Source organism: Strix uralensis, chromosome 1, assembly GCF_047716275.1.
Source record: "Strix uralensis isolate ZFMK-TIS-50842 chromosome 1, bStrUra1, whole genome shotgun sequence".
NCBI classification, from domain to species: Eukaryota; Metazoa; Chordata; class Aves; order Strigiformes; family Strigidae; genus Strix; species Strix uralensis.
The window spans coordinates 12,319,691-12,339,435 of NC_133972.1; the positions used below are offsets into that span (position 1 = coordinate 12,319,691).

At 37.7% G+C, this 19,745-nt stretch overlaps 1 protein-coding gene across 1 annotated transcript in view; it reads left to right on the plus strand.

Moving 5' to 3' along the window:
- Positions 1–19,745, plus strand: part of SUGCT (succinyl-CoA:glutarate-CoA transferase) — a 334,540-nt gene that overhangs the window by 129,937 nt on the left and 184,858 nt on the right. Inside the window, exons 11-12 of the mRNA XM_074891208.1 lie at positions 3,403–3,500; positions 16,546–16,648. Coding sequence (XP_074747309.1) covers positions 3,403–3,500; positions 16,546–16,648 — 201 coding nt within the window. The remainder of the gene's footprint in view (positions 1–3,402; positions 3,501–16,545; positions 16,649–19,745) is intronic.

Consider the following 19,745-nt stretch of genomic DNA (forward strand, 5'->3'; position numbering starts at 1 on the left):
TGAGTAAGGCAGAGCTGAAGATCTGGCTCAGTAGGTTCTGACACCATGGTATGAGCTAGAAGGCACTAAAAATTCAGACCATGCATTCACCTTACTTTAGGGTGCAGCTGAGAGACTTATGGTGTGACTTGTTGCTACATACTCCCTCTGTAATCTGTAAGGAGTGAATGGTACCCCAGAAGATGAGGCGATGTTTCTACAATTTGTGTTACCTCAGAGTCTGTAGGAGTAAAATGAAGTGTGATGAATATTGGCCGTACTCTGCAAGCTGGTAGATTTTTGTTTTATCCTTATAAAAGTGTTCTGGTATTTCTAGAATTGAAAGCAGGAGGTACAGAACATAGAAAAATGGTGATTGCTTGCATTTCAAAGGAATTAAAAAATCAGAAAAAACAGTTCAAGTTTTGGGTAATGGTTAGATTTTTCTATAAACTGTTTGTTTTTAAAAACAGTGGTCTTTTTATCCTTATCGAGTTATTTTAGGTATGGATTTGGGCTGTTATATTGCCCAGAAATGGAGTGATGTGGAAGTCAGTGGAATGCTGTGAAACCCATTAGAGCTATGCTCTGTGCTAAGTCGAGGGTGATTTGGAACTTAAAACACCATGAAGGGGGAGAGCCAATAAAGGAAGAGGACTTTATTACAGGAAGGCCCGCAACACCCTAGTGAACCTTTAGTAAATACAGAGACCACTAATTCAAACATTGGAATTGCTATTAGAGAACTTTTCTGAGATGAGCTGGTGCTAAAAATGCAGGCTGTGTGGAAGCTGTTGCCCTGAAGACACGTACTCTGGAGATGTAACAGCTGGCTCAAGCTGTAAACAATTGCAAACATTCTGCTTCAACCATATCTTTTCAGGCAAGCAGAAAGAAAAAAACTAGAATAATTCACTGTGATATTTTCAAAATCAGTGAGAACTAACTCTAGCTTGTTTGGGGACTTGGATAATTGCAGAAAAACTGTAACAGGGCTGGCTGAAGTGCATTTCACAGTGGTCAAGTGTTACAAAAGCACATCCTGATGTGTGGCTGCTTCGCTCTAAATAGGAATGCTGAGCAAGAATCTTCAGAAGACTGAGCTTTTGCATACAGCAGAGTACAAACAGGTTTGCTAGTGTTGGGGAACAAAACTCAGAGAGCATAAACTCTGGATGTGCGTCTTAGAGCTTGAAGGAGGCCTAGAAACAGAGAAGAGCAATTTCATTCCAAGTGGTCACAGTGAAATAAAGAAAATAACATTGGCAGCGTGATGCAGAAAGATGAATGGCACATTAATGAATAACTTCTCAAATGTGCATTTGTTAGTCACAAAAAAATTGAGAAGAACATATATAGACACGCAGCTTTACAACAGATGGACATTAAGTTAAAGCTGAAGTCAGTAACGTTAATTAAAACAGTAGAGTGAGCAACTCCATATGATCATTTTTCATATAACTCATCAAATGGAACCGTAGTTTTCTGATTAATTTCCTGGGTTTTTTAAGCTTTCATAAGTAAGTATTCACTATCATTTACTTTGAGCAACCTTGCATGATTTTTTTTTTTTTTTTCCTCTAAAGCAGTGACTTTTAACTTGAAAAATAGCAGTATTAAAGAGGGGATAATTTTAAGGGGGCACCAATATTATTGTTAAACTTCCATATAGGAAAAGAAGAACGTTTTCTAAAGCTAAATTATGATATGTTGTGATTTTCATAAACTAGATTGTGCAAACATAGAAGAAAAAGAAAATATGTTGCACGTTAAGTATTGATGGGAGATGCTAGATTCATGTTTTATGTTACCTTGCAGATAAAAATCTGCAGAAGTTATGTAATATGGTTATTGTTCTAACATAACTTACTGATACCTTGGTTTCCATGCTTAGTTTTTTCGCTGTAGGTGACAATCACGTCAAAGGTGACTATCTGGTTTGAATATCTAAATATCTGTTGAAAGAATAATCTGTTTTGCTGATGGTTTTATGTCATCAGCAGCTATTCACTTGGAAGGGAAGCCATATCCTTATTCATTCCAGCAAAGTGAGGAGCCATTAACTGATAGTGGGTTTGGTCTGAACCGATCTCGGAGGAAATAGTTAAATTTTAGGTTTGAGGCAAATATCAGAGAGATCAGCACCATTCTATGTATCACTTACAGGTGGTAATACATAGGTATATGGATTCAAGGAGCGACTGAACATGTTAATAAAACAAAAAGCCATTGAGGATTCGTCAATACATAGAAAACAGCTCCAACTCAGAAATGCCTTAATCTAAAGATTTGTTTGGATGAATGTTAAGGAAGTATCACATGTACTGGCCCTGTTCTTAAGCTATTCCTAAGCATCAGCACTCAGCCACAGGCAGAGATAGGATGATGGGCTATAGGGACTTCAGCTTTGAGCCAGTACTGGATTTTTGTAAGCCTTCTTGGAAATGGCCCTGTAAAAAAATGTAGCGTGTTTAGAATGATTATAAGACTCATCGTAAGAAAAAGTGATCTTGAGTGTGTGTTAGTGAGTAAAAATATAAGAAGAATATGTGACAGTCTCTTTCTTTGTAATCTTATACTCTGTAGCTCTGTTATTGTTATCAGCTCTGTAGCTGATGTTATTGGGATATTTTTTATTAACTTTGGAAAGCATAAATCATTCTGCTTATTTATGTTCTATATAAATACCCTGTGGCATGAATAGATAAATTATATAGTAAATATTGATTGTCCACACAGCTACTCTGTCTCATAAATGCCTCTACAAAATTCTAAGACTCATTCTTCACATTTAATTCCCTTTATAGTATAATTCACATTGTCTTTGCATGAGGGTTAAATTTCTAATGTGCCAGGTGGGAGTTACATATAGAAGATGTATTTCTCCTTTCTTAGAGGTTATACCACCAATTTTCTTTATTAATTCTTTTGGAAAAAATCATAAAGAAAAACTCTGACATTTCAGTAGAAAAACACCTTTTCATTTTTTTTGCCTTTTTGACAGAAATTACTGAAGTGGAAATAAATATTCTTAGACGTGGCTTTTTTCAGTCTAGCATATGAAGTACAGTCATATTTCTTATTCTGTGACATATAACTTAGTGCAGGATAATCCCACAAATCTCCCCAACCTCAGTAATAATTTACAAACCTTTTAGTGTTCTACAATAAGAACTTCTGCTAGCTAATGGTGAAAGCTATCAACTAAGATTTGGATCTTCAGTTTAATTTATGTCTTTTTCTGTATTTGTTATGTAGCATTAACCAGGAGGAATTATTTTTTCTTAATTTCCTAATCTGTATTAAAAGATCAACGAGAAATAGGGATTTTTTGAAAACTGTCTTAAATAGGTAATGAGTTTCCTTAGCTATTTAAATATCTCCTGTCAAGCACATTTCTTACTCACCTTTATTTTTACTTAGATCCTGAATTTGCCTGAAGTTAGTAAGGATTCCAGATACAAAACTAATACACTCAGAGTCCAGAACAGAAAAGAACTTATTGACATATTGTCAAACCGGTAAGTTAATTAAAAGAGAAGAAATGACATTTAATCTGTAAATGCAAATAGTCATGTATAAGAAGCTCTCATCATGTGAAAATTTTACTTTACTCTTTTGAGATACTTTATTTTTTAAAAAAAGGTATTGAGAACACTTAACTGATGCTAAATATACTGACTTTTGCACACAGACTATAGCGTGAATTAGCAAGAAGCCAGACCGCAGATTTCAGTTTTCAGAAACCATTTTAACTTATTTTTAACCATTAACTAGAATTTCAGTGAAACAACCAGTGCTTTCTGCTTTCCTGGATGAATGTAACTCCTGGAAATAAAATGCTTGGAGCTCTGTTTGCTTTTGCTGTGACTGGGATTTTAAAGTTTTCACTGAGAGTTGCTGTAATCAAGGGAGTTCCTCTTGATGCTACTCTGTCACTGCTGGTTCTGTATTGTGGTACTCTGTGCCCCAAATCCTTCCTGGGTCAGTCCTTTTGAAATCAAAAGAATATGTGCTTAGTATTCTATATTGGAATCATCCTATTAAATACTTTAATTAAAAATTATTTAAGAGGAAGCTGAGGATCCCTTTATTTGAGAGATTAAAATAGCTTAGTTGTCTTCCTTATTTTGCTTGAGAAGGCATTATTTCTGTGGCGTGCTCTTCCATTTACCGGAGAGAATAAATTTATATAACATAAGAAAACAACTAATCTATGTCAAGCTACCCAAAGGTGGCTTCAGCAACACCTCATGCTTCAGGAGACAAGCAGAAGAGGCAGTATATCTACTGTTGTCAATGATTCAGGAAAAGTCACACTATCGTTTTGACACTTGGCCTGTATGACTCTGTCAACAAATGTTGTAACAATTATCAGTCAGTCATTTTTTTGGTGGTTTTTTTTGTTTGTTTTTTTTATAGGAGCATTAAGGCAGATGCCTCCCCTTTTCATTTCATTTGAGGAAGTAGTTTCAGTAGCACACCCCACCCCTCCTCTCAAGCCCACACACATTTTTTGGATATTGAGAACCAGAATCACCTTGCATTAAAGACTGTAGAGAGAGTGTTTTTTCCTCTTCCTATTGCACTTGCACTTTTGTCTCTGTCTTTCCTGTCCAATTTCAGGTGTCCTGCCCCCCATGAAATGCTGAAGTACCAGGTGACTTTGCATTTTCAAATAATTAGGTTACAGCTGTTCATGATGAACTTTTGGAACTCATCTTTTACTTGCCTTCCTATAACAAATGTACTGTGATAGCACAGATAAACGCCGTTTTCCTATAAGTTTTAAGCCTTTGAAAGGGAATAGTTACCTTTTGACCTACTTTTGAGCTCTTACAGTCTTGACGCTTAATCTTTGTTTCAAAGTTGTTTCATGTTGACTTATTGGGATTCATTTCATTTAATATGGCATTTACCTGATGTACTCTGGTACCTTATGAGAGTGCTGTTTTGCCATCCACAGATCAATTACTTAATAGCTTGTTGCTCGTGGTTAATTTTGAATGCAGGGGTTTTTTTATGGGCAATATCTGAATAAGAAGATAAAATTCAAGGAACAGTTGGTCTTTGAATGAATTGCCAGAATCCTAATTTGGTTTTATATCTGTAGCTATTAGTTCATCAGATTACCTCATTGCTCTTTCAATTACTGCTTTATGTCTTTTTTGTCAGAGTTTATGTTCTGTTTTATTAGCATCATTTAAGCTGAATTTCTGTGTAATTTATATGCAAGTATGTGACTGTATACACGCTTTTGGAGCAGACGTTTCCAATAGTATTCTGTTATGTCATATTATTGTGAATTCATCTGGCATTCAGTTTTAAAACACTGACTATAACAAACACCTTTGGCATTCTAATGGAGGTCAAATATGTTTCCATACACATTCCATGGTAACTTTGCTTTTATTCACTAATGCACAGTTGTTTGTAAAATTATATGTGGTTCAGTTTTGAAGTTACTTAGAGAATTAAGTGAATAGTTTCTCAGTGCTGAAAAATGTCAACCCTTGAGAAATGAAGGGAAATGACAAAATAGTAATGGCAGAATTTCACTGAAAAATACCTTAATTAAATCGCTGATTGCTTGATAGTATAGCAGCTTTCAGCACATGGAAAATATAAACCTAAGGTGCATTAGTTGGAAAGAAACACCTGCAGACCCTCCCATTCACTCACTATAAGTACACTGCTCTCCACTTCGCAATGAAATTGTGGAGACATGAGCTGGAGCAGCTTAGAAGAGTTGTGATTTTCTTGACATTGGATTCTACTACGGTCACTTTTGTTGAGATCAGCCCCTTCTTTTTGTGGTGGAAGGCAAAAAGGAACGTGAAAGTCCTTTAAGGATTTAGTCAGGCCATTCATCCATGTTTCATTTTGATGCTGTGCCAGGCAGGTTGCATACAACTTGAGGCAAAGCAACTTCTTTCCAGTGATGTTCATAGAACTGTAGAATAGTTTGGGTTGGAAGGGACCTTAAAGATCATCTAGTTCTGACCCTCTGCCATTCCACCTTCCACTAGACCAGGTTGCTCAAAGCCCCTATTGCAAATGTTGTAATGCAAAAAGTCAGCAAACTTGTTTGGTGTGCCAGGCTGAGCAGTAAAAAGCAGTAAAAAGCAGGTAAAAGTTTGCATCTATTTATACAAATCTCGTGATTCCTAAATGTACCTTCTCTTTCGTATGTGCTTGGAAACATAAATGGGAATTATGGTCCTACAGTGGAATCCTTTGAGAGTGTTGCTGCTGATAACACCAATGAAAAGATTCACAGATATGGTCTGTGTCTCAGCATATCAACAGTAATCTACCTGGACTTGTCCATCATCTACCTGGACTAGCGCAAAGCATTTTGCACTGTCCCGCATGATGTTTTTGTCTCTAAATTGAAGAGAAATGGATTTGATGGATGGACCACTTGGTGCATAAGGAATTGGCTGGGTGGTCACACTCAAAGAGTTGCGATCAACGGCTCGATGTCTGAGTGGGGAGTGGTGACAAGTGCTGTTCCTCAGGGATCAGTGTTGGGACCAGCGCTGTTTAACATATTTGTTGGCAACATGGACAGTGGGATCGAGAGCACCCTCAGCAAGTTTGCCAATTACACCAAGTTGCATGGCACAGTTGACACGCTGGAGGGAAGGGATGTGCCATCCAGAGGGACCTGGACAGGCTGGAGAGGTGGGCCCATGCAAACCTCATGGAGTTCAACAAGGCCAAGTACAAGGTCCTGCACATGGGTCGGGGCAATCCCAAGCACAAATACAGGCTGGGCGAGGAGTAGGTTGAGAGCAGCCCTGTGGAGAGGAACTTGGGGGTATTAATGGATAGAAAACTGACTATGAGCCAGCGATGTGAGCTCGCAGCCCAGAAAGCCAACTGTGTCCTGTGCTGCATCAAGAGAAGTGTGGCCAGCAGGTCGAGGGAGGGGATTCTCCCCCTCTACTCTGCTCTCCTGAGTCCCCACCTGCAGTGCTGTGTCCAGCTCTGGGGGCACCAACATCAGAAGGACATGGACCTACTCAACTGAGTCCAGAGGAGGCCACAAAGATGATGGTGGGGGCTGGAGCACCTCCCCTGTGAGGACAGGCTGAGAGAGTTGGGGTTGTTCAGCCTGGAGAAGAGAAGGCTCCGGGGAGACCTTATAGCGGCCTTCCAGTACTTAAAGGGGCTACAGGAAAGCTGGAGAGGGACTCTTTATCAGGGAGTGTAGGGATAGGATGAGGAGTGATGGTTTTAAACTGAAAGAGTAAGATTTAGATTAGATACAGGGAAGAAATTCTTCCCTGTGAGGGTGGTGAGACACTGGCACAAGTTTCCCAGAGAAGTTGTGGGTGCCCCCTCCCTGGCAGTGTTCAAGGCCAGGTTGGACGGGGCTTTGGGCAACCTGGTCTAGTGGAAGGTGTCCCTGCCCATGGCAGGGGGGGTGGAACTGGGTGATCTTTAAGGTCCCTTCCAACCCAAACCATTCTGTGATAATTATGGTGACATGCACATGAGAAGAAACATATGGTTGCGTAACCTGTCCCCTTTCTCCTACCTCTTTTGAACTATTTCCAGAGGTATGACTTTTTCTTTTCCTATTTTTCTTGATTTTCAAAACGGACTAACTGCAATTCCTGTCTAACTTCTGAGCACTTAGTAAGTGCAGGAAGAAGGATTCTTAACCTCCTCCTCTTAAGGAAAAGGTTTTCCCAGGTTTTATTTAGGCATAGAAGAAGATGTTCAGACCTACTCTAAGGGTCAGGAACTCCCTGAAGTCTTGAGTGTTTAATTCGCTGCATGTGTGGAGCTGAAATTTTAAAAAACATCTGAATTCTGAATACCAAGGAGACAGCTGATGCCTTTCATTTGCTAGGGTAAATGTTAAGCAATTGAGACTCTTTGGCCACAGGTTTATTCTAGATGTGTGCACAAAGGAAACATTGGTACGATCGGTCAATGTAAGGAATGCTGTGTTTTTAAAAAAGGCGGTATCTTGGGAATTCTTGACTCAAATGACCTCTAATTTAGATCAATAATTCTACTCGCCACCTGCAGTAACCGTGCCAGATTTCAAGGCAGTTAGATAAGCATGGGGATTATATAGCACTTAGAAGAAACTGACCTTTAAACAGGAGACTTTTCAGAAAGGTGTGAAATGACCTATTCATCACAGTCAGATGTCCTGAGCTGAGTGAGAATACAAGATGAAGATGAATATGGCTTGAGACATAAATGTAGCTTGAAACAACAGATCCGAGAGGTGTGAATTGCTCCATTCATTGCAGGATGAGTTTTCTTATCCTCTCTCTTCCCTGACAGAAATGAAGAGTGAGGCATGTCTGTCCTTAGCTCTTCACCTCAGCTTGCTGTCTGCTTACAACATCTCAACCCCCTCTCTAGGGTGCACATGAAAAAGAGACAGTGAGAGCAGGCAGGGGAGGATGAATTCATATATCCACAGAGACTGTCAGATCTCAGTAAAAGGCGCTGGAAAGTAGACCACTCTGGAGTGGTATGCTGCTTCTGAGCAACCCAGCTGTCACAATGGGACAAGAGGAGACAATTACAGAAACCAGTCCCGGACATCTTGAGAGGGGGCGTGTTTTTCAGTTCCATCTTTTGTGGGGAAATGAGTACAATGCTGCAAGGACCACTGGGTCATAGGATATTCACAGGGAAGAAGAATATAGGCTACGGGGTATTTTGTACTTGCTTTGCTACTGGTGGTGTCTCTTTCCCATCTCTGGTCCTCTCCTTGCTATGATCTTTTTTTCCTGTCCCCATCATCTTCCTCCACTTCCTACATCTCCCCCAGCTTCTTATTTCCTCTTTCTCCTCCCACTGCTGACATTTGCCCCTCTACTATGCTTGCTTTACAAAAAAGGAAGTTTCCGTGCCTTCTTTATCTTCCTCTTTATTTAGGTTACATTTTCCCCAAATGACAACAAAGCAGAGCTCTGACAAAAGCAAATTGCCTCTGAATGCCTTCCTTTCTTGGGTGTGTGCCAAGAGTCAAATTTAAAATGACCCTACCTGGGTGGAGGTCAGGTTCAATGGCTACTACAGAGGCCCCTGAGACTCCCAGCTCATGTGAGAACTGACAGACTACAGAGCACTCTGGTTTTTATGTTTCCAGTGGAAACTTCTGGTTTGTGAGTTAGATGTACGTCTATCCAAGAGAACCAAGTTTTAATTGTTGCTCCTTCCCCCTGCCTCTTCCACTTTTACCGTTGCTTCCTCTGGCACAGAATAGTACCAGGCACAATGTGGATTATTTTGTATGTGTGTATATACATACATGTGTGTATGCATAGATATGTGAAGACACATATATATATGATGTGCTCGTGAAATTTGAGATGCATCTGTGCAAAAGCTGGTATAATGCCAGTTTTAAAAGAAGCTGCTTTGAGGAAAGGGGCTTAATCTGTTGACCTCTTTCTTCAAATTACTCCAGAAGTTCAATGTTAATCCTACCCTCAGTAATGTAGACACCTTTTAAGACAGCGCAGCTAAATGTGTACTCCAAGGTACTTCGGGAAATTACCTTGTAAAGGGAACAGAGTGTGTGGGGTTGTATGAGTGCAGGGGGAAGGGGGAATAGCAGACATGCCCTCAGCCTCTGACGTGAAGCAGCTCATATAATGAAGAACACATAAATTCATCATGATTAGCGCTCCTGCAGCTATAGCTAAATTATTGTAAACTTAAAATCAGAAGTGTGAGGGCTGGAAACGATTCAGAGTGGAACTTCTATTCCTAGCACTTATATTTTAAAGCCTTTAAAAAGCTGTGCACCACAGCTGCATGTTGTGTATGTAAGTGGGAAAAGGAATGAGCAGGAAGGAAGCACAGAGGAACCTGATCCTCAGTTAATGAGAGGGTTGCTAAATTGTTTCCACCTAGTAACAGAAGAGGAGGGCACCTAAAGGGGAAAGTGTATTGTAAAAAGTTTAATTTGCCTGATGAGGAGCACTGTTAAATTCACACTTTCTGAGACACGCCCAGTTTCTGTAAATCTCTTTCCCCATCCCCACAGTTTCTAAACCATGAGCCTCGCAGGCTGAAGTCATTGTTGATAACGTTACAGGAATGAGCACGTGGTTGTTTACTGCTTCAGCAAGAGAGGTATCTGAAGTTTGGAAGGTAGTTGACTTCAGGGTGGCACAGTGGGTAAGGTTTACTTTCCCCAGTCATCCACCTCACCGTCAGGGCATGGAGAGTTGAACTGTGTGGCCAACAGCTACCGAACTGCTCCAGTTTGCTTTAAAACGCTTTGTTTTCAATTCTTACTAGTTTTATGTTGACTTCTGTGTGTGCAACTGAGAGATCCAAAATGTCTCAAACATCTGATTTTTGGGCTGGGTAAGCTGATGTGCATTTTCTGTGTTCTTTTCTCACCATTTGATAAACCTCTAAGCATTTTCGTACATGTGTGAAGTTCAAGATCCTTCCTGAAGGGGAACTTGATGTCTTTCTTCTGATGACATACATTACTACAAGGCTGCTGAAATCAAGGGAGAGACTTTCACTGATTTTTGAATGAGCTTGTTGATCTGACCCTTGTTTGCTCTATACTCCCTTTGAGTAGTTAAAAGAACATCCATTATTCTCAATGGGCTTTTACTGAGGTATGTTTACCTAGCTGATTTTCAGTTAATTTTCACTTCCTTGGTCATAATTATAGAAGTTACTGTCCTTTTGCTTACTTGAGAAAAAGAGAGGAAGACTTGGGAAAAGGAGTACATTTCCAATGTGCATAGCCTAACATTATCTGAATCCAAAAAGAATTAGTTCTGAAACATGCTGGATTTTACTACTCAGTAACCGTAAGAAAGACATTTTATAATATGGAAATGTTTCCCTCTCTCTGGTATGCTATTCCTTAAAAATTGTATATGGTTTTAAAACAGCATGCAAAGTTTCATAAAGGAACATGAATGTCCATTCATCTCTAGCACAAATTCTGCACATAAAGGTGCAAATTTATTAATAGTTCTATTGAATTTGTAACTATTTATAGTATGTGGAAATCTAAAAAAAGTTTCAGGGTGGATTTGTGGTACCTACAAATATCTGGACTGTACTTTATATAGCTACTACTTACAGTCTGCTATATGTGACATCTTTTAAAGTAGTTGACATATCCATCAGCAAAACATGTCAACACAATCATGTTGATCCCAAAGATTTTAAGGGTCTGTTGTAGTTTGCTGAGTGATTAATCAGTAACCAAGAGAAGACTAATAAGAAGCTAACACAGATGCTTACAGACTATTGGATAAATACTATAGTATTCATTTTGAAAACTGTAATTTTGTGAACTGTATGCTGAGGGATAAAAGGATCCATTATTTGAATTTTCCAAACAATTTGTTTCTATGACTTTTATTTTATGTCTTCCATAGATGCTACTGTAAGAAACTGTACAAACTCTTTTACTAAGTTGACTACCATTAAGGAGATGGTTAGTAGTGAAGAGAGAAAATATTGTAGATATTTGAAAGTAAACAGACTGTTGATAGAACAAACCAATGCGAAAACCATGATGCAAACTCCGTTTGTGCTAGAAAACACAAGAATGCTCTTGTGGACTTTAGCAAGAACAGAGAAGGTTTTTGTGATTGACCACATGTAAAAAGCTATTACTAATCCTAGATGTTGCTGTTTCATCTGCATTTGGTAGCTGTCCAAATTACTGCTCTAAATTAATTTCCACAAGCTTCTTATAGAAGATAACTATTTTGCTTCAGTAGTTCTTCTAAACTGACTTCGTGTGGAATTGGACGGTTTTATCCATTAGAGAAACATGGATGCCCTTCCACACAGGATGAGCAATGATTGAAGGTTTCCTAGGAAACACAGAAAATGGGATATATGCAAAGAATGCACACAAAGTGGATTCATTCATGCTTTAGAAGCCTTTATTTCATTGAAAGACAGAATATTTGCTAAAAAAGAAAGTGTATTAATAATCAACAGTATGAGAAACAGTACATTTTAATAAAACTCAGGTGTGTTTCTAACATATTTTTAATATTTGTACTTTTGTAATTAATTTTTGTATTTTTGGAGGCTATTTCTTATCTTGTTCTGTAATATTTTTTGATTAATTTACCGAGTGTGTAGTTTAAATGTAGAGTTTTTCATTTAGTGGTGCCTGCTGGATTTACAAATTGAGGAAAAATATATTTAGTTGGATTTCTTCCCATGAAATAACATTTCAATTAGTTCAGCTCATGCTACGCTTTCTATTCTTATAATATTTTTAAGCATGAAATAGCTTTAATGTTAAATGTTTTGGAATCTGATGCCTCATTTCAATATTGCAACTTCAGTAGCTTAATGAGTGCTATGTAATTCAGTGCAGAGGAGGCTTAGAGTACTGCTTAGCGTGCAAATAAGACCTCATGGAGAATACTACCTCTCTTAGTGAAGTAAGCCTTAGTACAGGCTTTGCAGCGAAGCTCCTAGCAATGGGTTTGTTCTCCACGGGGGTATATATCCTTCTTTTTTCAGAGGTCTTTTCAGAAACAGCCTGCATTCAAGCTTCATACCACAGACGAGTACAATAAAAAGTAAATTCTTTTGAACTTCTAAAATACTGGTAATAATTGTAGAAAGCTGAGCTACAGACTTAAAATGATTCTACAAATAAATCATAGATAATTTAAATGGCATCTATGTGATTATAGTAGATGGAACATTTTAGAGGGAAAAGGGACTCATCTGGAAATATATGAAGCTGTAGTGTGAATCACATGGTTGAGCTCTCCTGCAGTCACTGAGTATCACCGAGGTTCCATGGACAGATAAAGATTCATTTGCAGTGTCATGCTTTGGAGTTCAGATGCTGTACAGTCTTGAATGTATTTTTCCTAGCTTAAGTTTGAAAGATGGACCACTGTTTAGCCTCATGTTTCTGTCAGTGATTTTATTTATGTATGTATATAAAAACTGAGTTTTTCCCCACTGAAAGACAGCAGATGACATTGTAAATTTTTCAGTTAAGAAAAGGAAATTATGTACTAAGTAGGATATTTATAGAAGACAATATCAAAGCATAAGAAAATGTTTTCAAACAAGTGTTAAGGGGTAAAGGATTGGCTAGGCCTTGTAAATTCCTGATGACGGAGCTTTTTATTTTCAGGAGAGATTTTCAGTCTTTTACTTCTCTTGGAAGCTTTTGTTGAAGGTCTTTACTTGATATTTTGGAGTGCTGAGAATGATATCAATTGATACTTAGCAACCTAAACATCAGTCCTTTGCTGTAAGGAAAGCTTATGGTATTTATTTGTGTAAGCACTATTAAAAAATCACATTTAGATGGAATGAATGATACATATAGGTTAGCAAAAAAAAAAAAAAAAAGCTTCAAAGTTTGTGCATCTTGTGTAGCTGACATCAGAGAGATAAACTTGGGCATTTTTTATCCATGCCTTATCTTTTATCAGATTTTGAAACGGTATTTCTCCCTTAATGCTGTACAACAGATATTTCAATATATAGCACGCAACTGAATGAACCAAATAGTTGCATGCTGTTGCTCTCAAAATCTGAATAATAGACCTTTATTGGCAGTGCTGATGTTCCGTTTTGTTTTTAAACAGTTTGCTTAACAATATGCTCTCAACAGCCTCTCTTTACCACAAATAAAGGAAGCTATTCTACATCAGATTTAGGTCAAGAGTTTCAATTTCAAGAGAAAATGCTGTGTGTCTCCTTTGAGGGTGATAGAATGTGCGATTTTACATCTCTGCGTTCAAAGCTTCTAGGAATTCTCTCCAACCATCAATAAATAAATTAATAAGTGAGACTAAGACAATTGTTGGGTCCATTCAAAACAAGTATTTTTTAAAACAGAGCATCAATTGTTTTCTACAAAATTGGGGTAATTTTTTTTTGTCTGTTACAGAGGAAGGGAAAATCTAAGCAGAAGCTAAAATTTCAGAAATTCATACAGCCCGTAGAAATTTTGCAAAACATTCACTCACTTCACTGTATATTGAGTCACCCATAATAATGTTACTGAAGAATAATGTATGTCTTGAAAATTATTTAGATTTAGAATGACATCAGGAAGTAGCATACTGATTATGCAGATGTATATAATTGACACTCCCGTTGAAAAGAGTTCATTTTCAGACTGTCCTTTAAATCCAAAAGTAGTTTGCTTTTTTAAACTCAGGAGGATATTTATAAACTCTTTCTTAGAAGTACAAGGAACATAACACAGCAGGGCTTATTCATTACTGATAGATCAAGGAAATGATGATACAAATATTAAGAATTACAATAATTTTTTAGTGATGGTCTTCAGCACCATAGTTATGATGCTGAGTTTGAGTCCTCTTGTAGATGGTGCTGCCTTTTGTTAGAAATGAGATAGTAGCGGAGGTTGAGGTGTTGGAAAAAGTAGTAGCTGAAAAAGGCTTTTAATTTATGAAAAGGGAGTTAGTGGGCCATGAATTATGAAGCATCTCAGGAAAGAAGTGTCTCAGTTGCTAGGAGAGTACAGCAGTTTTGTTTAAATAGCACCAATAACTGATGAGAAACAGTTTTTCATGTGAATCATATTTACACTGTGCAGTAGTTTGATCCCCAAACCTGAGTAATAGAAGGCTATGAATAACAAGAATATACGGATTGTGAGAATTGTTGGCAAACAGAGAGTACTGAAGGGAAACACAAATTATCTTTGAGATTAAAATCATGCCTTCCTAATGGCTGCAATCACTGAGAAAGGAAGGTTATCTGCCTCTCTATAGATACCTTTTTTTCCCAGTTTCCTGTAATGTACGTGGTTCTAGGTGTGGTCAGCCGTAGAGTACTAGATCAGATGGACCCTCTACGTGTCCAAGAGTGGCATTATCTTTATGGCTGACTAGATCTTTACCATGAAATAACTTTAATATTCAATGAAGTGTATAATTGAATGGTGCAATACTCTTATATCTGTTTTCTTTAGAAGTGATACTTCATTTTGGTTCATTTCTTCAGAAGTGATGCTTCATTTTATAATACATTTTGCACTTTTAAAGCCTTTTATTCTGATTTTTCTGTTTCATTGCTCCTTCCATTTCTGCTAGTGTTGTTAACCTCACATGTATTCAGCAGGAGTAAAGCTTCTGTATCTGAGGAAGAACAGTGCAAAACATGTGCATTTTCCTATTCATCTAGAGTGTAAAAATGCATTAAGTATCAGGATTTATTCCCTCAAAGCTTGGGGAAGTTGTTCCTGCACAGGGAGAAAGATATTATGTGTTAAGCTTGGATCCATACCTATGCCGTATACTTAATATAACTGTAACTTGTCACCATCACTAGTTTTTTTTTTTTCTTTAGTCTAAAAGTAAATACTTTGCAGCCAATGCCTGCACATGTATAAAAAGAAGTTTACAAATTTTGGCTTTGTATTGATTTAGGAGTTTTTGTGCTTTTAGGCTTTGTCTCTATTAACTTTCTGTCAGAACTTGGAAGGGTTTTTTTGTATAACATGCTAAAAGTAAAGCTGAATGTTACTGACATTGTTCCAAATAACAGTTAGAGAACTCTGAACTGGTGAGCTACAGAATACCAGTAATTGAGTATCCCTTATCAAGTTTTCTATTAATTTCATTTCCATCAGGTCTTTAAATCACAACTAATTTCTTTTTGGTGTTGTACGTATCATGAAGTAGATCTGTCTAATAATCTGTTAGACCTCTGTGTTATTTACCTTCATGAAATTTAAGACACAATCTCCAAATAAGTTCACCTTTCATTCAAAATCCGAGGTGGTTGCAGAAAATACCATCTCTCTGTGACTGGTATTGCTTCAGGAGTTTTTTTTTTCTTCATACATGTAACTCTACCAGTCAGACAAGGAAAGAAAAAGTATTAGCAAAAGAGGGGAAATGAAGTGGTGCTACCAGTTATGGAACTGAATGCTTAGAAAGAAATAAGTTGAGCTTTTTGTATGTGATACGTGGAACTCTGTGTTCATCAGCGTAGGCACAGTGTATATATGCTGAACTGGATGTCCTTAGGATAGGTTATACAATCACAGAACAAATAAATATGTAATCAATGTTGTTATGTGACCAGAAAATGTTGTGGTTAATCCTGACGTATGTTTTGGATGTAATGGAGGAAAAACACTATGGTTCTTTACATCAGCTTTTAGTGAGCAGTGTCTTGTGTTAGACCTGTACCCATGTTGTATCTATCTTTTAGTTGTTAAATATGTATATAAAAGTAAACAAACGTGAAGCGCATTAGTGTAATTAAGGGCTGGAGGAAACCCATTGATCCTTATTTGAAACTGCTGATCAATTTAGCTTTACATCATTGCTGGATTGCTTCAGATGATCAGATAGAAATAGAAGTCAGTTCAGCTATGTTCTTCCCCCTATGTCTTTGGGTTTTGCATTTCTGAAGAACACGTGTAGTACATTCTCATTATGTTATTTACTGCCTGGGAAGAAATTGGTGGGGAGGAGTATGGAAGCAGTGAGAGAGGGAGGAGATATGCTGTACATTTTTCAGAATCTGAAAGCACGATGTTGAAACCATATGCTTCTTATTTGCTCTTAGGTTTTCAGAAAAAGCAACAATCGAATGGTTGCAGCTCTTTGAAGGTAGTGGGGTTCCATATGGCCCAATCAACAATATACAGCAAGTATTCTCGGATCCTCAGGTTGGTTCTCACCAAGTCTTTTCTATACATTATTACATGTGTTTTACAAATGCTGAGTAATGATCACTTTTCCTGCCACTCAGACCTGATTTCAGCTACTTTAAAATGGGATTTGAGAGTTATATGGTGGATTGAATTTAAGCCAATAATATGGCATAACAAGAAATAAATACATATCCTTAAATGAATTATATGCTTGGGAACACAGTTTTTGCCCTAATGCATTAAACCGTAGGTATTCCATGTCTTGTATGGAGTCTGTCTTTCAAAAATGGCTGGTAAAATGGGGAAAGAAAGTGTAAAACATCATGTGATTGCATTTTGACAGATAATATTCAGGAAAGTACCTTTCTTGCTGTTCACAATCAACTGTATGGAGTATGGATAACCAGAATCTATACTGTTTGAAAAAAATGGGCAACTTTTTGACTGGAAACAGAAAGATGAAACACAAAAGTCATATGCAGAAAGATGTTAACCTTTTCTTGGCCTGGTGGTTTCCCTGGCTGAGAACGCTTCAGCTTTTTATTTATTGTAAATTTTTCATCTCAGTGAATTGCATCTATACTTTATTATAAACAATGCTGTTACTTCTGAGTATCTGTAGAGTTACATTTTCTGCATATTCCCTGATCCCTACCCTTCTTTTTGCCCTCTGTCTTATGATGGGTTAAAGGGCCCAACGCAAACCTAATTATACTGTCTTGAAAAGTGTAAAAGAGTATTTTACAGCTATTCTATTGTGTGATGAATCTTCTTTTAATTAATTTCTAATAATGAGAGTTACCAGGAAAATGGTTGAACATTGGAGGGGAAAAAAAAAAAGCAGCCAATTTTGTACGTGTCCATGTCTACTGTCAAGAAGTGTTTGTCAGGATTGTGTATACAACTGTAGTCTTTGGGAAAGAAGAACAGGCAAAACTATATCTTAAGGAAATATGTTTATAATAAATATGTTTGTTATATCTTTATTACACTTCTAGAGTTATAAGACATGAGGTATAGGACGTATAAGTTTTTCTTCTTAAATACGCTCTTTCTCCTTAAAATGATGTAGTACCATGCTGTAAAGTATGCATGGGCCAAATTTTTCACTTCATAACTTTCACAGGGATTAATGTTGGGCTTTGAAGAACATCCAGCAAGAGTATTTTACTCGGAACACGATTGACTTGGCTGTACTTGGAGCAACATTGGAAAAATAGTCTTTGGGTTTTTTTGATGCTGCAAATTTTAAGAAGTCAGGTCCACTCTGAAAGATGTTTTTTTAAAACATAGTATGTTGTGGGATGGCCATTACCTCCCAAATTGAAAAGAGGTTAGCTTGGTTACCTTACTCTTGTTAGAATTTCCCTAAAAATCATTTATACATTTAGGTGATCCATAGAAGGTATCACAGTGCTTTGCAGTCAGATACCACCATATGGCAGGTTTTTCAAAATATTTTCCCATAAAGGGGCATAGGATCTCTTTTTTCATTTGTGTTTTTTTTTTTTTTTTTTCCCCCCCCTCATGAAACTGCTTGAAAATGTCTTTTCTACACCCTTCTCTGAAATAAGTAGCCTTCAAACACTGTGTTCTTATTACTCTTGGAAATGAAATGTCAGTATTTGTGGCAATGGTGTATGTTATACACTTGTTTCACTTCTGGTGCTGTCTGCCTCCTTCAGCATTTTTTCACAGTTATTGTTCTGTTTAAGGGGCGTGGGAAAAAAATAAAAGGCTGCAGTTCTTTCCCCTTCTTTCTTGAAATATGGAAAAGTGTTGACATTTTCAGGTATTGCTCTTATGGCAAGATATTAACTTATATAAAATTAAGCCCCTCACTCCACCTTTGCTTATCTTAGACACCAGCCAGCAGACCAGCAATTAGGAGAGTAGCATACTCAGCCTCTTAAGTATATTTTTCTAATTTCTACACAAATTTTTATTTTGGTGATGAAGACTTCAGACCTTCACAGGTGGCTTCATTTTCCTGAGTCACTTAGCCATAGCTTGGATTTAGAGGCTTAGGGACAGTTTAAGCAAAGCTTTTCACCTTCACATTTTTTTCTGAACTGCAGTTTTTGCTGTTGTTCCTTGCCCAGTCTCCCTCCACTTGTTCATCTTTCTGCTGCTCTACAGACAGTGTGTGTCTGGGATAAACACACATGCTTGTGTATAGCTTTGCTGTTTCATAAGCCAGTTGGCAATTTTGGTTTCTGAAACGGCAGAAAGCGTAACAGTGCCCTGAGACTATGTCTAAGACTAGGGAAGAAGTCTAACAACACCTGAGAATCCATAATCTAGGTATCCTCTGCACTATGAAATCCCCGTTATAACAGGGAAAACCTGCACCCACTAACAAGAACATACTGTAATCACAGCAAGACTTTTCTCGTGTGAAGCTGAAAGCAGTCATTAAGTATGAGAACTTTGTAAGCATTCTTCACAGTGCTCCCATTATAATATGGTGGGGTTTTTTCAGTCTCAGTTTAGATCAGAAAATACATTTCTAGGAAAGCTGTCACTCAGCTTGCATTTAATAACCTTACTTACTAATACTGTAGAATGAGTACAAACAGTGTGATGGAAAATGAAACAATTTATCGTAGTGCAGTAATCTGCTTTTCATATTCATTTGCTTTCAACCATTGCAAAAACTCCAGAAAAAATCAAGACCGGTGATACTTCAAGACAGACAAACTCTAATCTACCTCTAATAGGTAATACTTAGGTTTTCCTAACCTCTTCCATTTTGGGCATTACCAGCAGAATTGGATCTAAACACAGTTCCATTTTTTAACTTCATTTTTTTGCCCTTGTCTTCCTATTTGATCTAAGGATTTTGATATCTGTAATACAACCATCATTCATTGTAAGTGCGGCCTCACACCATTAGTGGCCAAGATGCACTCCATGGATGTCAACAATCATCAAAGCATATGCCAGCTCAGCTGTCAGTAACGCTGCAGAGGGTGCACCGGGCTGGTACCAGCCACAGACAGAAATCCTGGGAGGTTGGAATAATGCGAGGGAGAGATGGAAGCAAGTCTGAGGAGATAGACAAGTAAAGGAGATGAGTGAAATGATCTAATGGAACTTAATCAGCTACAGG